At 44.0% G+C, this 23,761-nt stretch overlaps 1 protein-coding gene across 1 annotated transcript; it reads right to left on the bottom strand.

Moving 5' to 3' along the window:
• Positions 1–9,039: 9,039 nt before the first annotated feature.
• On the bottom strand, positions 9,040–12,811 carry Npvf (neuropeptide VF precursor). Its single transcript, XM_021631084.2, has 3 exons — positions 12,647–12,811; positions 10,701–11,077; positions 9,040–9,266 (listed from the first exon to the last, which is right to left on the bottom strand). Exons 1-3 carry the CDS (start codon positions 12,782–12,784, stop codon positions 9,215–9,217), a joined length of 567 nt encoding a protein of 188 aa, XP_021486759.1. The 5' UTR covers positions 12,785–12,811; the 3' UTR covers positions 9,040–9,214.
• Positions 12,812–23,761: the final 10,950 nt, after the last annotated feature.

Below are 23,761 nucleotides of genomic sequence, written 5' to 3'. Positions count from 1 at the left end.
AGAGGGGAGAGTGCTGTCTCAACGTGCACAGCCATGGAGGAAAGGACACATGACTATAGCCATGAGAAGAGAAGTTGGCCGCCTGCCAGCCAGCAAGAGCCCTCTGCCATGCTGGCCTCCTCATCTCAGACTCCCAGTCGCCCGCCCTGTGGAAAGTGTATTTCTGTTTTTTCTGGTGACTAGGTGTTGGCTTGCCTCAGGAGACTAATGCCTGTGCAACTGTGCTTAGGAAACTAGACCTCAGTGGTTAGGTACCCGTAATCTTACTCTCTCTTTTTGAAAAATAATTATTTATTGTGTGCGCATGCGCATGTGTGTCGTGGTGCGCACGGGGAGGGCAGAGGACAGCTTGCAGGAGTTGGTTCTCTCCTGTGACCACGTGAATCTCAGTGGTCAGGCTTGGTGGCAGCTCTCCTCCCCCAGCCATCATGCCAGTCCCTCTCCTTATGAGCAGTACAAAATAATGGGCTTAGTCATGACATTTTCAAACACACGTGTACCTGAGCGTATCCTTGCACCTTGCTGTGCCTGGCGTTAGCCTGCAATCACTGTTCTTCAGGGTGAAGAAGAGGAAGCCCTGCCACCCTGCCCCACTCCCAGCTCTTCCACACCACTTCTCTGCTTTTTGTTTTGTATTAGGGTGGGTGTTGGCCGCAGGCCTAGGAAGTGGAGAGAGAAGAATTGTTTAGGTTAAAGAAGAACGCTTTAGAACTGAAGCGATTTAGGGCGGTGGGTAAAGCCACGAGAGGTAAAAGCGGCCTGAGGCATCAGAGAAGTCACCAACTTCTGTGATGGGTAATTCCTGGCTCCCTACCATTCCTCCACCAGCCTGCTACCGTCTCCCTCTTGCTGTCCACTGATGATGGCCAAGATTGGCAGGGTGGACGGAGAAAGAGGCAGTAGTTAAAATGTCGCCGGCTCGGACGGAAATCCAAGAGGGATGATTTACCGTGCTGCATTTTAGTTGAGAGAGTGAAGAGGTTATGTTTTCTAATCAAAGTAATGCTTCAGTTACTGAAGTGCTAATAGCTTCATTGAAAGGCCATTTCATTGAAAGGGAAACAAATTCCCTTTCAACGAAGGGAAACAATTCGCCTCATTAGAACTATTATTAGTTCCTGGTAAAGAAAGTTCATATTACAAATACTCCTCGTCCATAGCTGAGCATTTATAGCTCTGTGAACTCAGGGACAAACCAGTTCTAGAAGAAACACCACCTTTGCATTGCATTGCGGGTATTTTAAGACAGAAAGAAACTTGCCTGTGACAGTTCTAGGGATGCTAGCCTGCTTTAAGCAACCCACCTTTCTGGGAGGATAGACTAGACTCAAAGGGATACTTACTTTTACTTTCTGTGGACTGTTGAATATGCTCATTTAATGCTGACCCTTAAGACCGTCAGTGGAGCATTATATGGGCAGGCGCTGCACAGAAGACAGGGCGACCTCGAGGGCCTTTGTTGTAGCGCAGGCTGTCCTTTTAGCTTGAGAGTTTAAAGCTGGTAGTGCACAGATTGCAAAATGTTTTCTGCCCCCTAGTGGTTAAAAGGTATTTTGCAATGTTGGCTCCACTCAGTGCTTTAAATCACAAGGGGAAAAGACAATTTTTGAACGTGTGAAAATTATGTGATGCACTGCCATAGCTAATTACTTTTATTGCAAGAAGAACAATAGATTCTGCTTTATTAACCACAATAGAAATCCTGGCAAGAAGTAAAATCAATTTTGTAATATTTCTCCTTCAGGATTAAAATAATATTTTTCTATTCCCACAAAGAGAATGTTAATTTGACATCAAATTATTATAATTTAGTTCCATTCCTGATTTTAGTAGTGATTTTTCTTTTGGCTCCTTTCATATTTCCATTCCTATATTGAGGATGAGGATGTGGGTAATAATTCTTAGTATTACATGCCCCACAATCATTTTATGTTGTGAGAGGAAAATGCTATGATGCAGTCTATAAGGAACTTTTTCATTAGTTATCTTTGGACATCTTTTGCACTAGTTGCTGATGTAGGTTTTTTCAGACATCAAGTGCAAAGTTTCTAATTTTAATTGACTTTAATATGAAACAGACAGGAACTAATGTAACGCAATGAATTGTTTTATTGGGCAGAATGTGAGCGAGTTCTCAAGGTCAAGAGAAAGTGTTGCAAAACAGCACATGAACAATCATAACTCTTTTTTTGTTTTGTTTTGTTTTGTCTTTTCAAGACAGGGTTTCTCTGTATAACCACCCTGGAACTTGCTTTGGATACCAGGCTGGCTTTGCCCCACTCCCAACCCCCTTCCTGGCATTAAAGACATGTGCCTCCACATCTGGCACCAAATTTCATTTCATTTCATTTCATTTCATTCTTTTTCATTTTTCTGAGACAGGATTTCTTTGTGTAGCCTGGCTATCCTGGACTCACTTTGTAGACCAGGCTAGCTTCACACTCACAGAGATCCACCTGCCTCTGCCTCATGAGTGCTGGGATTAAAGGTGTGTGCCGCTGCCACCATCTAGCAAAGCAACTTTTGTTTTGCTTTGTTTTTTGAGACAGGATTTCTCTGTGTAGCCTGGCTGTTCTGGAACTCACTCTGTAGACCAGACTGCCCCTGAACTCAGAAATTCACCGACCTCTGCCTCCTGAGTGCTGGGAATAAAGGCTTTTCATTTCTTAGGAGACTTACACTAATCAGACTCCATTTTCATAACCATTCTTACATGTCTCCTCGTGTCTGTCTGCTGACAGAAAACTGCGCTCTTCCAGGCATTTCCAGGCCATGAATGAACTTAGGCTCCAGGTCAGTACAGTATGTCAAAAGCCATGAGTGAATAAAATGGGAGAAAAAAAAATGACTGCAGCATAGCCTCCTTTGAGACATGCTTAAAGACATAGAAGAAGAATGTTTAGGTGAAAAGTTTTAACATTTCTGGGTAATGGAAGACTCTGTAATAGAGTCCAGGCCTTGTGGAAACCAGCAGCTTGGTTGTTTTCATGGGATTTTTTTTTTTTTTCACAAATAAAACAAAACTTTGGCTGTGCTTACATTGTAGCAGCATGTCTGTAATGAATAGAATCAGATTCCAGAAAAAGACTAGTGAACTATATTCAATCTATTGAATTGTAAACTTATAGGAGGTTAAGATGATAAATTTTATGTTATGTGGATTTTTTTATCACAATAAAAATTCGTTTCAAAAGGCAAGCAAGATCTCCCCAGTTTAAAGAGCACAGTGGTGAATGAACCATGCAACATTTGATAAACAGTCCAGAGAGGGGGTTAATTAATAAACGGAAAGTTCACATAGCCTGGGAATAATGAAGAGGGACAGTTGCCTGCTGGGTAATATGTTCTAACTGAATCCTACTGGGCATACTCCATAGCCATCCATCTGGGGAAGAGTGGGGCAGCCATGACACTTCGTGCTGGCGGGTCAGGGCACACTGCTGATTTATTTTAATATCTTAACATCTTGTATCTTAACATTTTAATGTCTTGTTCCGTTTCCTGAATAGGCTCTGTAAGAGGCTGCAAATCACCCAGAGTGTGTAAGACCTCTGAAGGTACAGCGCACCTCTGGCCACCACGCCACAATTCTACTTGGGAGTCACTGAGATTTCCTGTACCTCTCTGGCCCAGCAGTACTGCTGAAGCAGAATGGGAAGTGGAGCTTCATCAACAGGAGCGCTTTGGGAGCGGGGGAGCGCTTTGGGAGCGGGGGAGCGCTTTGGGAGCGGGGGAGGTAGCTTACTTGCTAAAGCGCTCACCTTATAGGCACAAGGGCTTGAGTTTCATGGTGGCCCACTCATCATCTTGGTGCTGGGGATGCAGAAACAGGTGGATCCCTGGGGCTACTTGATGTGTTTCAAGAAAGAAAGGAAGAAGGAAGGAAAGGAAAGACACAAAACCCTCAGCCTCTGAGGTCTTTACATGCATGTACATAGGTACCCGTGCATGCTTACCTATGTGTGCACGTGTGTGTGTGTGTGTGTGTGTGTTACAGACAGATACACACCCCAAACACTTTTCGTGATGGAGAAGAAAAAGCATCACTTTGCTCCTTGATGGCCCAAGACAACAACAGTCCCCTTCTGCTTTGGTGATACTGTGCTTCTCACCTCTTATTCCTGATGAGGTGGTCACTCCTTTCCCACTCTAAAATTAGGGAAGAGATAAAGTAATGCTTTCCTAGAATCTATGTTCTGTCCCTCTCCCACTCCGTTCTTCCCTCCTCCTTGGCTCCTTCCCTTCTTTCCCCTCTCCCATCTCTTCCTCTCTTCCACATCTGCGTATGGTTGTTTTAAAACACTAAGGATTTAATCTCGGGCTCCTATATTTTTTCTTATCGGTGTTTAAGTCAGCAGAGGTTTCCCCAAATGCTCGGTATGTTAGTGAGCTTGAGGGCTTGTCATTGCATGCTGGTGGGCAGGCAGAGGGTGGAGGAGAATGTGACCTTGAAGGCAGGTTGATGTCGGTTGAACCAGTTTGTTGGCTCCCGTTTCTTCAGACGATTCTTTGTAAGCCTTGTTCTCATGGATAGAAATTCGTGTTAACAGAACAGTACTAAACGTTAAAGAAAACACAATCACTATGGTGATAGTCACAAGTTTTAGGAAGGGCCAATTCAATTAAGCGATTCCTAATAAGGAATTATTTGGACCTCCAGGGAACATTTGGAAGTGTCCAGAGACATTTTGGGTTTGTCACAGTTGTAGAGCGGTCCCCTTGGCACACGGCAGGTGAAAACTCGAGATAGCAACTACATGTACTGCCAGACAACCTGTGATGTTCAAATAGTGCCCAAACTCTGGCTCACTGTTGTCTAGGGAATGAGACTGTGATACGTCTTTTATAAAGCAAGGAAGCAAGCTTGTAGAGGTCACCCATCCTGTAGCCATGCTCTTACCTTTTTTTCACGGTGATAGTGGTTGGGGCCACATCCCGGGATAGAAGGACTGAACTATTTTCTTGTTCCATTTGCACACAAGGGTGGCCGTTTGCACAAAAGAGGAAGTTGCTGGCTAGTGTTTGAAGAGAAGTTTTGTTGAAATAGAGAATTCCTTTGACTCTGTGCTCCTCAAAAAGAGGTGTGGTAGCTTGTTGAGGTCCAGAGGAGGCAAAGATGGCCAGACATTGGGTCCCCGTTGACTGAATTCTCACACCAGCTCAGGACTGCTTTTTGTTTTTGTTTTTGTTTTTGTTTTTCACACATTTTTATGTGGGAAGAAAAGTCTTTCTTGGTTGGGATACTATTAGCTAGGTTTTCTGTTGTGTGCATCTGCATTCAAATTTGACTGGTCTCTGTGGGTTCTGATAGGAAACAGGTTTTCCTGATGAAGAAACTTACACAGAGACAGATAGAGAAAGTAGCATGCAATTGGTTCATTCATTGTGCAGTGTGATAACTTCCTATCTTCTAAAGGAGAGGTACCATGTGATGGCCAAAGCAGATCTTTAAGAAGGGAAAAAGGAAGATAGGACGCAGAAGCCAGCACACTCACCTTCTGGCCTGTCTCATTTCTTTGGTTACACTTAGGTGAGCACTGACCTTTCATTTTTCTCATGAGAAATTGCTCCAGAGTCAGGACACTTCTTTTTTTTTTTTTTTTTTTTTTGTTATTTTCAAGGTCATTGTCATAACATGATATATTAAATATGGTGCTGAGACCACATCAAAGTTATTTCCATGGAAATCATCACTGCATTGGAACATTCTGAACCCCCAACTTTCCCTGAAGCCTCTGTCCTCTGCTCCCCTTCACACGCTATCTGGGGTGTAGGGAGATACCAATCCAGGCAGGTTCCCCAGGAAGGGAAGTTCTGGGAGAGAAGGCTCTCACTCGGTCTCTCTCTCTCTCTGTGTCCTTTCTATTTTTTTTTCTGCTGTAAAATGCCAGTGTTTTGAGGAAATCCAGCCTAAATCACTTGAGAGATTGTGATTATTTAGGAATTATCTTGGGTTTTGGCTCTTTCAAACTCTTCAAATCTCTGCCCATCTCTTGGTTTTGATTGTAAATCTGCCCCCATATTTTTAGGTATAGTTATGGGAATGGCTCTATTTCTGTTATAATCTGTTTTCTGTTACTGTGATGAATCCCTGAGGCTGGTTACTTTGTAAAGAAAAAGCGGTCACAGTTCTGGAGACTGACTGGGATAAGCCTGGTTCTAGTAAGGACCTCATGGTGCTTAACATATGTGTTAGCCTTCTGTTCCTGTGACAGAATTATCTTCGAGAAAACAGTTTAAAAGGACAAAAAGCTTCATTTCAGCTCATGGTTTCAGAGGGCTTAGCTGGTTCAGAGCTGGCTCCGTTAATTTCAGTCTCACCACATGGGTGATGGGAAACAGAGTGAAAGGAAGGGGCCGGAGACAGAGCCCCATGATAAACTAGGCCCCACTTCCTAATGCCATCAGGCTAAGAACTCATTAATGGATGTTCTAGTTAGTGTTACTATTGCTGTGATGAGATATCATGACCAAGAAGCAAGTTGGGGAGGCTTATACTTCCATATCACTGATCATTACTGACGGAAGTCAGGACAGGAATTCAAACAAGGCAGGAAGCTGGAAGCAGGGCCCTGCAGAGGCCATGGAGGGGTGCTGCTTACTGGCTTGCTCAGCCTGCTTTCTTATGGAACCCAGGACCTCCAGCCCAGGGTTGGCAGCACCCACAACGGGCCGGGCCCTTCCCCATCAGTCACTAATTAAGAAAATCCCCGATAGCCAGATTCTGTGGAGGCGTTTCTCAAGTGTGGTTTCATCGGTTCGGCTTGTGCCAAGTTGACACAAAACTACCCAGCACAGTGGACTACTTCCGTGATGAGGTTAGTACCCACAATGATTGAATCCCCGCTCAAACCTGAGTTCTGGGGGCACATTGCACATCCTAACCCTAATGACACACAATGTCAGGAGCCTTTCGGTGCAGGAGTAGGTGATCGATTCGTAAGACAGAAAGCCAACCAGGCGATCAGAAGTCTTAGGTCTGTGTGACCTAAGGTCATAAAAACTCACTCTGGAGTCCCGTTGGTGTGTGGTAGTCCCTGTGACCCATAAACTTCCTCCTGTGCTCACCTCTCATACTGTCACAACGGGGGACCGAACCTCTAACCCCAGTCCCTGAGGATCCCATTCAAATCCTCTCCACACTTTAGCATCAAGCCTGGCCCTGTGAGACTGCTCAGGTCACAGGTTCATGAAGCCATTCTGGGGCGGGAGCGGCAAGGGCCAGTGGACTTGAGGACTGGCCATGGACCTGCCACAGCTCTCTGGAAGTCAAGCGCTAGGGTCTGGATAGTTTAAGCTTGTTCATGGGCTGGATAGCTTGTTTATACCTCAAGCGGTTACTGGAAAGGTAGCTGAGCCTTTCTTTTGGGCAATAGGAGGGTCCAGGGAGAACATGGAGGAAGTAGCAGGGAGAGAGTGAGTGACAGGTAGGTCCAGGCAGCATGAAAGCCTGTAATTCACTAGGAGAAGCGGCAACATCAGACAGGCTGTATGAGCAGCGTGTACAGTTCCCATCATGCTCTGCCCACCTGGACACTCTGGAGTAGGGGGAAGACTGCTTTCTCGATTGCCATTTTCCCTCCCGCCAGCCACCTCGGAGGTTTGCAGGGGAGGCTGAGAAAAGAGAGAATCGTTCTGTTCCCGCTGCGGATCTTCCGGTCCACAGGCTAGCCAGCAGTGAGGGACCCAACAGTTTGCCTTGGATCTGAGGTTGGAGTCTTCACCCAGACTTTACAGAATTTTTTAATATCAAGCAGTGACCAAGGAAGTTATGGCATCTGTCCAGGGTATCGTTTCTGGAGCTCTACCCAGCAGGAGAGGGAGAGTCACCAGGCCCAGCGGAGTGGGAGAAAAAGAAATCATTTCCTGTGGGTCCCCTGCGGAGTTGGAGCTGCTCAGTAAGCCTGTTACAGCTGATGAAGGGTTTCATATTCTCAGGACTAAGGTTGGATCACCATGCATTTGTTTTTGGTTCCGCTGCATTTAGAAAGTTGTTCGCTGAGGAGTGGCCAGATGGTTTTCCACCAAATCAAAGCCTTAAAATTTTACATGAGGACACAAAGGGATGTGAGTTTCTGAATAGATACAAGAGGTATGAAATGCGTCTGCTCTTAGTGCTCTCTCTTCCGCCCCTCCTTGAACTCAGGGTTTCCTTTGTCTTGTAAAATTACACAGAGAGGAGTTGGGCTTTAAATTCTAATCTGCCACACATTCACCAAGGTGACATGGAGAAGGGAAATCTTTTAAACCACCTTCACAAGTAGCCATGTTACCCTGGTCCACTTGTCAATCAGCTTTCACCTTGCTATCTGTCAGGTCACCCATCTATTTCATTTTTTTAAACAACTGTAGCTGTGCACATGATTGTGTGTGCATCTAATCGGGAAATTTCGTTGTGACATACAGGAAGAACCGCCGTGTACTACAGATATGTCTTTATACAGACTTTGTGTGTGTGTGGAGGGGGGTTTCCCTCTTTTATTTTCTTTACAATAGGACTTTCTTTGTGGACCTAAGCTCCTCTCATCCACACTGCTGGAAATGCAACCCAAAAGGCACCAGGGGCTCGGCAGACCTGAGGGTGTTTTGCCTATTAGACCTAAGGTGCTAGGCAGGGTTTCTGCCCAGGTGGGTCCTAGCCGGGCCTCATAGCATCATGGGAAAACAGGAGCTGGCTGGGAGCCTAGGATCTGCACCTTTCGGAGGTTTTTATTCACCAAATAAATATAGAACACCCCGCCTCAGCTCCATCCCCATAATCCCAGATGGTTGAGCTGGAGGTGGAGCTGGGAGCTGGGGAGGCAGGCCCCCCCAGACCTGCCTGTGAGACAGGGGCAGGGGGTGCTCAGTGCTGGGTAGGGGTGTTGGAGGACGGGACATGTTCATGGTTTTACAGTATATAGTCATATGGCTTCAGTTTCTCTTTTCCTTCCTCCCTCCCTCCCTCTCTCCCTCCCTCCCTCCCTCCCTCCCTCCCTCCCTCCCTCCCTCCCTTCCTCCTCCCTCCCCATTAGACAGAAGCATCTTTATTTACAGTGTTGTTTTATTCTGACAAAACGTACTTCAAGTTTACATTACAAGTATTCTTGACCTTGTTTGACAAACGTCGACAGGAGAATTGCTCTCATCAGTGCTCTTCCTTATCAACACCACAGAGCCGTTTAGACTACAGGTCACAGCTTCATAGCATCTTGAAGGATGGGTTCGAGGTTTCCTATTGTTCTTGTTTCCCTTCCGCATCATCTGTTTCCGAGAATGTCTGTCTCCTTCAATGTAACAGAACAGTGTTCTCATCTATCAGAGCACTATCAAGCCAAAGTACATAAAGATACGACCCACTGAGGGTGTGGAAGGACATAGCCTTCGTCTCAGCAGTTGGGAGACAGAGGCAGGAGGACTTCTGTGAGTTTGAGCCCCGCCTGGTCTACAGAGACAGTTGAAGGCCAGTCAGATCTACAGAGTGAGATGATGCCCCCCCCAAAAAAATCATCTTTGTAATTACTTAGTTATACTTTAGCTGAATTGGATTGAAACGAATGAGATTCTGCTGGATTGTGACCTTGTGGTGGACACCATTGACTCAGTTGTGCAAGGCTACCCTGTATTATAATATATATATATATTATATACACACCCTAGGGCCTCAACAAAAATGACAGCAACTCTCCATCTCCAGATGACTGAGGCCTAAACCCATGTCTGGGCCCCATTCATCTGCGTTTTGTTCACCCTCTTCCCTCTGCCCTCGTCCCGAGCTCTTTACTTGTTCTTGCTCCTGCAAGGGGGACCTCAGTTCTCCATGGCTTGCCTCACTTCAGTGCCTTTTCTCTCCCTCAGCCTTTAGTCTGGACATGGCCTCCCTCCTCTTCATAGGCTCTGCCTGATAAGAGTCCAGCTGCCCTCCCAAGGAAATAGCCCTGGGCTCCCTCCCATGGGTGCACCCTCCGTAGGATATTATTACTGTCTCTCGTATAACAGTCATTCATTCTCTCAAATACCCAGGACTTACTATGGGGAAGTCACAGGTCTAGGCCCTAACAATGTGGCAGTGGATAAAGTGATGGGACTTAGAGAAATGAAAGTCTGTTAAAGGTGACAGACCCTAACCTACAAGTCAGATGGTAGCAAATTTCTTGGGTAGCCTGTAACCAAAGTTAGGAATTTTACTTAATCTATTGTTTCTCCTAGGAATAACATTTTCTAATCTTACGTAGTAGCTGACACTAATAAGTACTTGTTAATTAATACTAAGAATGGATGTAGGAAGGATTTATTTACAAAACAAGGTGAAGAAAACTCTGGTTAAAAGTTGAATGGTAGCTTGACCGTGGTAAAAGACCTGCCTAGCCTGCATAAGGCCCACATTCCATCTCCCACACCACCCCAAAAAAATCGTTGGGGGAGATAAAACCCCTGGATTTGCCCTGTGTTTGAGATGGTGATGTGGTCTAAACTGATGAACAATCCTCTCACGTGGGACGTTTGTTTTAGAGGGACGGAACACTGAACAATGGCCACGTGCGTGGCTTGCTCTTATCACACCCATCCTTGGAGAGATCTGAATGTACAGGTGTTTACTTACTGTGACGTTGCCCCTGTCCTTCTGAGAAGCCAGCTTTCTTAGCAGTCCACTTTGACAGGATGGGATACACATTTTTTAATTCTCTGCCCACGCAGCTGACCATCTTTCCTACACTTACCTTGGTTGCTTTTGCCCAGGACCCTGGATTTCTTCATGTTGGCAGGTCATGGCGTAGAGCAACTCACTGGCAGCCAAGGAATACAAGGATCTCTGGAGCGAACCACTCATTGTCTTGGGGGCACATCTGGCTGTTCTTCCAAACCTTTGGGGTAGGCTGGGAACACGGCTCACGGTCCCTGCCACCATGTTGGCCTGTGCCCTGGGGCTCTTTTCCTCTTCTGCGGTTCTCCCGAATCTCAGGGGCAGGTTGGCTGCTGAGTGTGGCACTTTGTTGGCTGGGGCTGGACCCATCTTAATAACGTTCTTTGCACCCCAGTCTTTTAGTTCTTGAAAACTCACACTTCTTTCCTTTTCCTCTTTTGGGATTTCTCTGGGCTATAATTAGAAACAACAATTAAAATAATTTATTATTATTACAAGCCATAGATTTAAACCCTAAATTAACTTAAATCCAGACTTTAATCTGCAGACTTGCTTTAGCTATAAACAAAGTTTGTGTTCCTATATGCAAAATTTTTAAATAAATAATTTGTATTAAGCTTCTTAAAGCAATCTAGTTTCTCTGTCCCTTGACTATTATAAGACAACTATAAAATATTAATAAAAAATATATATAGTGAGTGCGGCAGTATGTTCAAACAGCAGGGATATAATGAAGTATTGAAACAAGGCAAAAGTTTATTTCATTACAGTTATTCTCTTTCAGGTTCTTGATTCATATTGTTTATGGACTATTTTTGTATGCTTGTATTATGCCTTTAGAGGAAACTCCCGTTCCCTATGCATGCCTCCCCATCCCTCCCATGCCTCCCTCCATCATTTTGCTTCTCCCCTTTACCAAGTAGCACTCAGAATTGGAGCCAGCTGGTTCTGTGCATGGTTCTGGGCAGTTCCATTGGGTTTTTTATGCCCTCATAGAAACAGTTCCACTCTAAAAACATATTTCAAAAAACTAGTTGCACTTTAATTAGGCTACAAATTACATTTTTACTGAAGAGCCAACGTTGGTCTGTGAGGTACTATACCTCCAACAGTCCGACTCCATAGGAGCCACATTCATAAAGTGCAGTGAATATTTAGGTTTGGTTCTACCCTAAACATTGGTCAACATGCAAAAACAATTAGATGATGCTTTCCTCGTTATCATCTGAGGGATACATACTAACCAGAAACTTTGCAGAACATATAAACACGGAGAATAAACATAACTTGTAGTTCTCTGATGTAGGGATGAACATCTTACCAGCATTTAAAGATACCACAATCTTTAACAGCTCGCAATTGCTAAGAGAAAAATACAAATGCTGTGTCTGTCATGCTAGCTTCCAGCTGAAGTGTATCCAGATGTTATTTCTGTATCTTGTTACTTCAAGCACGCACTTTGGAGTCAATTGGTACATATCGACTCACCTTTTACTTGCTAAATATTACACACAGGGTGCAGTATGGGTGTCATTAGAGAGGCTAGGCTGATCGCCACTGTGCTAAATTTTACAAAGTGACACCATCTATTGTCACAGAAAAGCCAAAGTGTGACAGAAAACCAAAATCCAAAAGAAAACAAAGCATAAACTTACTTATCCTTTACAAAAGAATTAGATTCAGGACAAATAGTGTGTGTGTGTGTGTGTGTGTGTGTGTGTGTGTGTGTGTGTGAGTGTATGTATGGAATGTCATTTGTATTAGTGTATATGTCTAGGATGTCAGGTATATAAGTGTGTATAAGTAGGATGTCAGTTATATTAGTGTGTGCGCATAGAATGTCAGTTACATTAGTGTGTACATATAGCTTGTCAGTTATATTAGTGTGTATGTATAGGATGTCGGATATATGAGTGTGTATAAGTAGGATGGCAGTTATATTAGTGTGTATGTGTAGAATGTCATTTATATTAGTGTGTATGTATAGAATGTCAGTTATACTAGGTAGGTTTTAAAACTTACCTGGGAATATTTACCTTCACTTTCTTTGCTGTGAAAATGGGGCATCATTAATTCATCTGTACAAAAGATGTTTGATGTTAATAAGCTTGAAGTTACTAAAGCCAACAAAATGAATCGTTTTGATGAAATAATTTCCATTTTGTCTAAGTCCAAAACTGAGTTAATATGTTCAGCCTGGAGTCTATGGGTCTATAAGGAGGGAACTCATGGTTTTATACTGTAACAGATAAATTCCACATATTTTAAGTAGTAATATTAATTAAGAGTGTGTAACCAAAATATGCATGTTTGGAATGTGCTTAATTCATTCTGGAGGGACAGTAATGCTTGTATTTGCAAATCCATTGACTTTGAAAAGAATTTTCCTCATTATGAAGGCTGTCCTAATTAGATAAGATTGGGGCAACAGTCATTAAGATTCCAAACAAACAGGATGTTTTATTTCTCCGAGCTTAAACAAGAAGTCATTTGTTTTTGGTGCTTTTGTTAGTTTTTGAGAGAAGCTTAAAAAAAAAAGATTCAATACGCACTAGCTGGGTTTTTCAAAAGTTCAGATAAAAGAGTTACGCATAATATTTTCAAAATGTCAAACAAAATTAAGAATGTGAAAAAAATTATAAGTCATGTAGTACCCAACAAAACGCCATGAATTAATTGATTTTGGAAAATGTTGCTCGGATTTTCCAAAGCTCCAAGAGTAAATGTCAGCCGTTACGTGGAGGATGAGCGGCAGAGAAAATGTCCAGGAGGTGGTTCAGGTTGCACTTCAGCCTCTTTGTTATCTGCCCTAAGGGTCTAATTTGGCAAATGTGTATGAATCACAGGATTTTATTTCTATGAAGGACGCCACATCCTACCTTCCTGCTCAAAACCCCCTAAGTTAAGACACCTAGCAGGGATGACGTAGTCACGCATGCTCAGTGTGTTGCTCCTAGAGCCCATATTATTTACGTAATCACCTTGCCACAGGCATACCGACAGCATGGCCTTAAAAGAGAATTTATAGAAATAAACGTGCCTTTGCAGAAATGCCACACTGAGTTTCTTTTGGAGCGGCTGCCTTATTGCTAGACCCACTGAGACAGAGAAGTCGCTCAGGGTCCCTTCAGACCCTCTGCCCTCCCAGGAGAACTGGCCCTCCCGTGGGCCATCCATCCACTTCCAGACAGGGGCAGTCAGAGGTGACTTGACAAACGTCTATAGCTGTTCTGTGCTCTCTGCAGCCTCTCTGCGTAACCCGAGGCGTGGGGAGACCAAAGTGAATGTGTTTCCGGATCCTGAAGGTCTTTACAGTGAGCCAGAAAGTTGAAAAGCAGCAGTAGGTAAACTCTCCAGGGTGTGACTACCATGCTTGCCTGTGGCCTCTCTTAGGGTAATTGACTTCATAGGGCTTCATTTGTTTTGGTCTGCCATAGCCAAGAATCCCCACAGTAGGAGGCAATTAATTCAATTCATAGTCTTGTGTTAATTTTGTAACACTGTTATTGGATTATTTGAGTTTAATTTCCCTTAGGATTTAATACACTTCTCTTCCAAATTGTTCCTTTGTAAACTGCTGATGGAACTTCCCTTTCTGTGGTCAGTAGATCCAAACTTTTGAGAAATGGGTGAAGCAAGGGGCAAGGTTGTTTTTTGTTTTGTTTTGACCAAGTTTACACCCTGGAAAAACTGGAAGGCACCAGCCGGGGTTTGCAAAGATTGGTTTGTATCTAGTCCTTTTCAAAGAATGTGGAGCTCTAAGAAGGCCATTGGTCTCAGTGAGACGTAGGGCATTGGCACATGTGTTAGAGGCTGTTCTAGGTGACATCTTCAGGACTAGTGTGACCAACTACCCTCCTGTTTCACCAGCTTAGGTTCCCATGTGTGAAATGCAATTATAATAATCCTATTAAAATGGAAATTTCCGCCGTATGTATGTTTGTTCAGCACTGAGTTTAACAGACAGAGAACCACACTGCAGGACATACAAAGAATACACCCTTGGTGAAATGTACCTACACGTACATGCATATGGATGCAGTAGTCTGGGACTTCCTGGCGAGCCACACAGGCATACAAAATTAACCTTTTTCTTGCTTTGCGCACAAGCTTCACTTTTAAGTCCTGTTTAAAAATGTAAAAAAAAAAAAAAAAAGTTGTGGGTGTGCTCATTCCATGGCGCATGGTGGAAGGCAGAGGACAACTTGGCTGCAGTCAGCCCTCTCCTTCTACCCTCCAGGTCCCAGGGAATCAGCGCAGGTTGGCAAGCTTGGTGGCAGGTGTCTTCACCCCCTGACCCACTTCATCCACCCCAGAGGATGAAATTTAAAGGGGAAAAGGGACACAAACCAGGGACAAGGCAGAACACCCGGGGAGAGAGCAAAGTGTCAGGGTCCCAGATCATGTTAGAGAAACTATGGACGGCAGAGGGATTTGCCACCACCTCTGGGTCAGCGCTTGTCCATATCGCAAGCGTGAGACGGTCTGGTGCCGGTGGAAAGCTGGGCTACCTGGGAGACTCCCGGGGATTCTCCGCTGGGGTTTGAGGGGAGTGCGCCCCATGTATGCCCCCACATGCACCGATAGCAGCCATGGATGAGATGTACATTTGCTCCTACGTCTTCAGCGCGTTATGTTGTCTCTACATTTGAGCGCTGTACCCAATAGGAGGCGATAACTCTAAATATCCATCACATTCCAAGAACTGTTCCAGGCACTTTGTGAATTTACTAACTATTCTTTCTTAACAGTCTCACCAGCATTTACCGTCTTTTACCCTTGGGAACAACAGCAACAGCTAAGGTTCATAGAGGGAAATCGAATTGTTTATATAGGTCTCGGAACTAGGATTTGAAATCCAGTGTAGACACCAACGTTATCCTAGTGAGGTCCGGTGTCTTCTGATGTCTAAGTAGTTCTGAAGTTGGCTGTTTTCCCCCATCTCCATTGCAATCATCATTTCCTCCTGCCTAGAACTTGCCTACACACAAGTGTGTGCTGATGACGACAGAGGACAGAGGAGCTGCAGAACCTCTGTAACTGGCGTTGAAGACAATTGTGAGCCACCATGTAGGTTTTAGGAACTGAGCCTCAGTCCTCACCAAGAGCCAGTGCTCTTAATCATTGAGCCATCCCTCCAGTCCCTCGCTTTGTTTTTCTTCTTCAATTCTTTCTCCCCAGTGTAATTATTTATGACGTCCCTTAATAACTTCCAGTGGCTTCCCATTTACCTCAGAATCCCTCGGAAAGCCCACTCTTTATAACCTGTCTTCTGCTTGTTTCTCTGGCTCAATTCTGCTTCACAGCAATCCCTTCCCTCCAAATGGTTGTGCTTTTTCACCTCCTCCCCCCCCCAGCCTGGTACCCGTGATGTGCTTGGGAACCGAGTATCTGTCTATTGGTCTCTTTCATAGTAAGTGTTTGGGTCTCAGAGGAGGCATCACATACTGTGAAAATCACATGGGGTGTGCAGCTTCAAGTGACGGCTCCTTTTCCCTTCACTTCCCTCTGGTCTCACCAGCCTGTTTTTTCCACCCCTCCCCCACACTGCTCCATAGACTTAGAGAGCAAGGACCCTACAAGCGTGTATCAGAGTGTATTGTCTATCTCAGGGATGCTCAGGAATATTTTATTTCTGAAGGAACAATATTTACTAGTATTGAAAGGACGTGTCAAAACTGAAGTGGTCTGTCCTCCTGCTTTTGCCATTTGTCCAGAATTTTCTTTACTGTGAAAGAGAAAGCTTTTTTTTTCCTCTTGGGTTTGTGACCTTTCTTGAAATTGGAATGCGCTAATATTCTCATGCTGGACTGTAAGACTCTGAGACCGAGGCTCATCTCATAATGAGATTCTTTCCTGATTAGTCAGGTATGAGTGAGTTGAATGCGAGATCAGGTGTATGATAGAGTTTATTTTCAGTGCTGGGGCGGGGCGGGGTGCGGAACCCAGGGCTTCCTGCACGCTAGGCAAATGTTCTGCCCCTGGGCTATACCTCCAACAATACCTTTCAGTTTGTTCTGTTGCAGTCCTCACACACCCTGAGAAGATCAGGGTGCTCCGGTGGACCTGGCTGAGTTGCTGGAAATCTGCTGTGTTCAAACAGAAAGGCATTCCCCCAAGGTGGGTTTCCTGACAGGGCTGCAGGGTCTCCCATGGGGTGGCCAACTTGGGCAGAAGAAAGCTCTCTGCTTAACATCTCTGGCACTTTCTACCCTCTGGCAAGTGATAATCACAGGGAACAAATAATTCCTACCAAGGAGCAATTGAAGGGAGCTGAAAAGGTGCTGATCTATCCGGGCTTCTGATAAAGTACCTAAACTAAGAGGTTGTTTGGGTGCCATGGGCTGCACGTATTTAAAAACCCTCTGCTATAGGGTCATCTCAGTTCACTCACAGATGCCTCCTGAAGCTATGGGAGAGGTCTGCTACAGGCTGGCCAGTTTCAACGTCCAAAGGAACTTGGTTATGGAGCTGTTTCTCAGCCCCAACCCAGCCATTTAGTTCTGGGTCATTTGCCCTTTTCCAATGTTGACTTCCTCCCACCTACGCACAACCCTCTTGCTGAGTTACACAGAATAACTTATAGGTGTGAGACTCTTACTTTGTGTTTTATGTTTCCAAACTGTTTTGCAACCATATGATAACTTTCGGCCCTTTTAGAGTAGGGTGGGAGGTGATATTGTGATAGAATTCATTTCACTATTACCAATGGCTGAGAGGGGGAAGAGACACCTGTCTTTGTTCTGAGTAAAAGTGCCATACACAAACTGTATACAATTATTATTTTAAAATGTAATGGTAGTCCCTTTGCTTCGAGATTTATGAGTCTCTTGTTATAATGAGCCTGTCATAGTTTGATGGCAGGACTGTATTTATTTCTCAGCTTTCTCTGTGACAGATGACAGCGCCAGCACTGGGAAGGTGCGGAGGCAACCGTGAGATAAAGGTTATTTCTCCGTGTAGTGAGAGATGTCGGAATTCAACTCTGGTTGAAGTAACCTAAAAGAATCAATTTGTATAATGTAAGAACAGGCATTAAATATTTATAAAAATTAATTCACGTGATTTACTCTAGGAGGCCAAATAACTGGCTGAGTCCCCGTGTTGGAAGGAGATTTTCTTTTTAGAGCAATATATTGAATAAACCTCTAGTATTAGATCTTCCAAGTAGTGGAATTTAAAAAATTTAAAACAATTTGCAAGGCTGATTAGGATATAGGCATCACAGCTCTCCTGTTTGAACGTTTACATTTTTTTTTCAATGCTTTGTTTTATTGGCTTTTTTTTTTTCCCTCTTGGGAAAAATGTGTGACTTTTACTGGCTTGGCATGGGATTCTGGTACCTCTTGCCAAAGACTGAAGAAAATTCAGGTATTTTTTTTTTTTTTTACATGGGGGACAAAGACCAGATGTTTAGTTAAAATAACACATAGCTTTTACACAAATATAGGAAATAGAAATTGTACTAGGCTTATTTTTGGACTGTTTTGCTTTTGATACAGTTTTTCAAAATAAGCAAGCAGCCATCTCAATATTCCAGCTTGAGCAGGATACCGCAATTTAATATTTTTAAATGTATCACTATATGTGTGTGTACATGTGTGTGAATTTACATGCCACAGTGTACAGCTGAAGGTCAGACAACAACGTTCTGGAGTTGCTTCTCTCCTTCTTCCTAGAGTTCTGGGGTCAAACTGAGGTGCTCATGCTAGTGAATTAAGCGTCCGCCCACTGAACCACTTTGCTGTCCCTTAGTCAAATGTTAGTGTGTGTCTTTGCAACATTTTATTTATTCTGGTGGTGTTTTTAAGTGTCCTGTTCTAAATGCAAAATGTGCCTTTAAAGTTATAATTTGTTGAGACTTTGAATAGTGTAGGAAAGGCCCTGGCCTAAGTCTTAGGGTGTGCCCTTTCTCACGGGCTTAGTGGGGCTATCTCCGAGAAGAGAATCTGTTGCTTATCCCAGCATTGATGTGCATCATGGAGGATGTTTGCAGGCACAGCTGGCTTTCCACCTCAAGCAAACATGGGTGTAAGGGCAGACGGGTAGCTAATCTAAAAGGGCATCATGACTAATATGGCCCTCCTAGGTGCCCTTTCATTGGATGACTTGTTAGAAAATGCACATGACTGCATATTTCTTGTTACTAGGGGGTCCTATCAGTCCTGTGTTGTTGGTAAGAGCTTCTGTAATGGTCCCCAGCAGCCATGCTTGTTTAGGCTCTGTCAGAAGCAGATCTAGCTTTGACCACTGGTGTGTGTGTGTGTGTGTGTGTGTGTGTGTGTTTGTGTGTGTAGGGGCGGTCAATACTTTGGTGCTTTGACTCTTTTTTTTTTCTTCTACTAGCACTTTGTTTTTGGTTTCAAATCAACATTTAAGGGCCAGCAAATGGCACAGTGAGTAAAGCATGTACTTCGCTAGCCTGGACACCTCAGCTTGATGCCCAGAACTCTAGGAGGAAGGAGAGAACCAGCTCTCGGAAGCTGTCCTCTGTTCTCCACACATACTCAATCCTCTGCTCAGCCCAGGAGAGCCCGTGGAAACCTCATGCCCAGTGGCTGCTTCTGTCACCTGAGTCATAATTACTAGATGTCAGCACGGAGGGAGGGAGGGAGGTTTTACAGATCCCTTTGATGTTCGTTTTATAAGATGAGTCCACGAGCCACAACATGGCAGGTCTGTTAATCGAAAGTCAGGCAATTACATGATAAATAAATAAAATGCTAGTTTCAAACAAATAAACAAACAAAACCCCAGAAAAACCTCCAATCAAACTGTCACTATTGACTTTGGATGTTTACTTAGCACTCTAGGCATACATTTAATTAAAATATTTTTATGACAATCTTCTGGATCTAGACGGGAAGTTTTTGTATTAACTGCAGTTAAGTGTAGTAAATAAACGTTGATATAATCCTCATTAAATACCTAGTGGGTTTAATTCCACTCTGGGTTTTAATTTTTTACTGGGTTTTAGATTCGTAAGTCTAGGAGAGTGGGTATAATAGAAAGACGACAAAGTTGGGGAAGACTTTAGTTTAGAGCGTTTCTAAACGCACAGCCAGCTCTGGACAGGAGTCTCTTACAAATCCAGATGCGAATGGCTCAGAGTGTCTTTAGACTGATGAGCCTCGCTACACAGAACTCGCACTCATCGACAGAGACAGCCAGTGATCTATGACCTGGGCGTATCCAAAGTGGTGTGGATAGAAAGTGAACGTCCATCCACGCTTCATCTTCCAAGCTCTCAGTTAAGAGCAGTTGGAGCCCTTCCTATGTTTTTATAGACTTCAGGTTGATTTGTTTATACTCATCCCTCTAAAAGCCTTTCTCATATAGTTTGGTCTGTTTCAGGGAAAACAGATCCAGGGAAGCTCTAATCTGTGGCCCAGGTGGGGCGGGGTGAGAAAGGATGGGAGAGAGATTCCTGTAGGCTCAGGCTGGACCTTCTCGCTTGCTGAGCAGTTTGCAGTTGCTACAAATGCTTTGTGGCTCAAAGTGTCTTATTGGCACAGCTGCAAAATGAGGCTCCTCTTTCCCTGACAGTTTACTAATGTCTCCTGGGTTACATGTTACAGAAATTTCAAGCAAAATAGGCGGTTTATTATAAGAACCCTGGGATGCCTTATGAGTGGGATTGGGGCCCATAAAACACCTGGAACCGTAGATTCAAATGACTATCAGGCCTTCCTCTCGAATTCACATTTAAACCCTAACATCTGAGTACGCTCTAGATTTAAAAAAAAAAATACCTCTTCGTTTTTCAACACTTTCTGAGTTTACATGTTCTCAATTTTGGTCAACCCATGCAAAACTGCCTTACGTTTCTCAGATTCAAGACATCAAGGAAGGACTCTGGTTTGTCCAGTGTAGTTAAAGTGTCCAAATCTGAATCAGCTTGTGACCGGGTGGGGCCACACTGACACAGACGCCCCATGTAAGGCTGTGAGAGGAGGGAGGTGGGCGGAACTGCCGGGAAGGCAGTCTGACAGGACACACATCAGTAACATAGATGGTGAAAAGTAAAAATGAGCTCCTCTGCCCGATTCCAGTTCTCTGGGCAGAGAAGAACAGTTCCCCGCAACTGTCTCCAGCGCGTGCTGCTGCCCTGTCCCTTTGTTTCTCTGCGAAGGTGCTGAGACAGCCCCTCTAGCCCAGCTGCATGCTGAAGGTAGACAGTACTTCTGCCGGGCAATTTGGGCCTTTGTTTCTGCAAGCAGGTGTTCTCGTGTGATATTTTTTGTAGCTCACGTGGGACTTTGGTGGTAAAAACAACACACAAAAACAAATTTTAGATCTTTCTTCCCCCAGGGGTGGTTGAGGGCACAATTCCCAGCTCTTTCTCCAGGTATCCATCAAAAGCAGAGGCAATGGTGGGAGCCGGGAAGGTTCCCTTTCTCTCTTGGCAGGTGGAAACCCTGGCTCAGGTGCTTCTCTCTGGCATTGGGAGGCACTCCTGTTTCCAGCATTATGTTCACGCCAGATATGCAGCACAGTCCTGAGGATTTCAAGGCCAGATGGTTTGATCCCTAAATGCTCTCAAGCTCTTTTCAACGTGGGCCTCTTTCTGAAATGTCTCACACCCTTTATTTTCCTTGTTTTGTCCTTATTGAGCTTATTAAGGTCAAGTAATTTTCTGAAACAGACTAGAGTGAAACCTTGCTTTGTGAGCAAGAGAATTATAGTTTTCTTTAAGTTGGGAAACTTGGCATTCTGTACCCAACATTTGGGTAGTCTTTCTCAGAGACACAAACGTCCTTTTTGTGTACAGCGACCTGTGTAGAGATCACATAGGAGTATTTACTTTGGAGATAGTAAAAATAACACTCTTGTGTGTAATTCTACAAGTAAGCATATATACCCTCTTTGGTAGTTAGCTTTATGCTCCCTGTCAGTTTTTGACAGCATTTGCCCTAAATGAGAAGTAGCAAGCAATAATGGGATATTCTGGTTCAGTCCTTTCAGTCCTACAAGTATATCTGTCTGCACGAAAATATTTGCTTCCAGTGACAGAAAGTATTTTAGAAGTGTTCATTAGAACAATTTGATAACTGTGTATCCATTATTAATAACCCAAGACAGGGAATTACATGTTACGTGACTCATGTGACCAATAAGGAAGGCACCATTTCCATAATTATAAAGAATTCATATCACATCCATTTTACTATTCTGTATCATTTGACCCATTTATGGCTCATTTTGAAAGAGATTTAAAAATTTATAAAGTTTTTTGAATGAAAAATCTGTCAGGTAATTTCTCCCTGAATGTCTACTCGTAGTTACTCAACCAGGCTGTTTTGATCACTTCTTCCAAGAAACTGGCCAGAGAAAGTTTGGGGTGCCCTGAGTCGGACCTTGTACCTCAGGAGGAAGCCCAAGCAGAGGGTGCACGTTTTGTCTGTGGGGTGGAGCTGATATAAGCTGGCCACCTTCTGGAACGAGACAGAGCGGTGAGGTAGAGGGCCGCCTCTCAGTGTCCACCTGCGGTCTGCTCAGTGGCTCCATCAGCTTCCCCACAGCCCATCTGGAGAGGGCATTAGCACATATTCGGCATGGCTGGCTGGGCCCTCAGCCCAGGAAGCTCCTGTTACATGTTGGTTATTGGCTGTGCTGATGCTACTGTGATGATGCCGACAATCTTTTAGTGATAATGAACGTGTCTGTGGGTGATGGGAGGAAGTGGCAGGCCACAAGGCTGGTGGGTTCTGTGCCAGAAAGAAAATTACTGAATGCTTACCGACCTCCTCTGTTCTCAGGCCCAAATCGCAACTGTGTTGAATGTGGGGGGCCACCGATTATTTTTGCATGGGAGAACCTGGGCAGGAGTGTTCTCGGTGCGGGGCAGTCAGTACCTGCAGACTTGACACCCCCCCATCCCACCCAATCTCCTTTCTTGCATTGCATCACCCCTTCTTTCTCCTCTGGGCATGTCTGTGAACAGCAGTTGCTGCAGTGATTTTGATGAAATGTGACATTTGTAGACTGTGGCCACTGACCAAAGAATCTGAGCTATGGAATCCAATGTTTTACGAGCCACAAAATAAAAGCTGGGCAGCATTTATTGCTTGTTCGAACAGCCCGAGCCAAGTTTCCTAAGCCTGCCGAGTAGACTCCTCAGCGCTGCTAATTTTACTATCAGCAAACAAAAGGGAAAAGGAGAGATAATGTTGAACAGCTGAACCACGGCCTGTCTGAGGGTAATACGACATAGTCCTTCTGCAGGGACGGTGAGGTTTTTTGTTTTTTGTTTTTTTTTTTTTCTTTCTTCAAATTAAAAAAATTATGGAGAAAAGGCAGAATGCAGAAAAAGTTCTAAGCAGAGAGTATTCACTGGCAATGATTTCCATATTCGGGTAGCCACCAGGCTATGTTAGAAACTCTCTAGGGAAATGTCCAGAATGACGGATAGAACTTTAATATTAATAGAGGATTCATCATGATAATGTAAGCCATAGATCTAAATCTCCCATCATCACTTGACTAGCTCTTCTCCAGCCTATTACACAGGTGGCACATGTTTTAAATAGCACCATCTAATAGTTCTGAAGGCTTCCTTTGTCTGTAATTTTGGAGCTCTGCTCACAGCAACAATGATGAGCAGACTCATTTGTCTTTCCTGTGCTATCTAGGCTATCTGCATTTCCCTCAGTTTTTATTAATATTTAGTGATTCTCAAAATATGCTCAAGTAGTACTTTTTTTTACAATTATAAAAGAGGTTTTTATTCAGCACATAATAATTTATACTCATGACGTGGACGTGAGGAGAACTGGTTATTAATTTATTTGTTGGTTGTTTTACAAAGGAGGCAATTTCCAAGTTCCCACTTGGTGTAATAACTTACTACGTGCAAGTACCTGGCTCCCTTATCTCAGTCCGAGTTTTCTAGCCATGGAAACTCTGACGTGAACAGAGTGGTGGCAAAGTCTCAGAGGTCCTTGAAGACAATGACAGCCTTGTTAGAATGATAATGTTGGGATGAGTAAACACAACACAGTATGATTTATCCACTACTTTCTTCAAGAGAGACTGCAACATGTATTTGTATTTGTGAAGATCACCATCAAGGTTTCTTATCTTGGTCTAAGACACACATGAACATAGGTCCACAAATGCAGACCACGCATACACACA

The sequence above is a fragment of the Meriones unguiculatus genome, chromosome 3 (assembly GCF_030254825.1).
Source record: "Meriones unguiculatus strain TT.TT164.6M chromosome 3, Bangor_MerUng_6.1, whole genome shotgun sequence".
In the NCBI taxonomy this organism is placed as follows: Eukaryota; Metazoa; Chordata; class Mammalia; order Rodentia; family Muridae; genus Meriones; species Meriones unguiculatus.
Note: the sequence above shows the minus strand (reverse complement) of the source record. Positions and strands in the feature narration are given on the sequence as shown.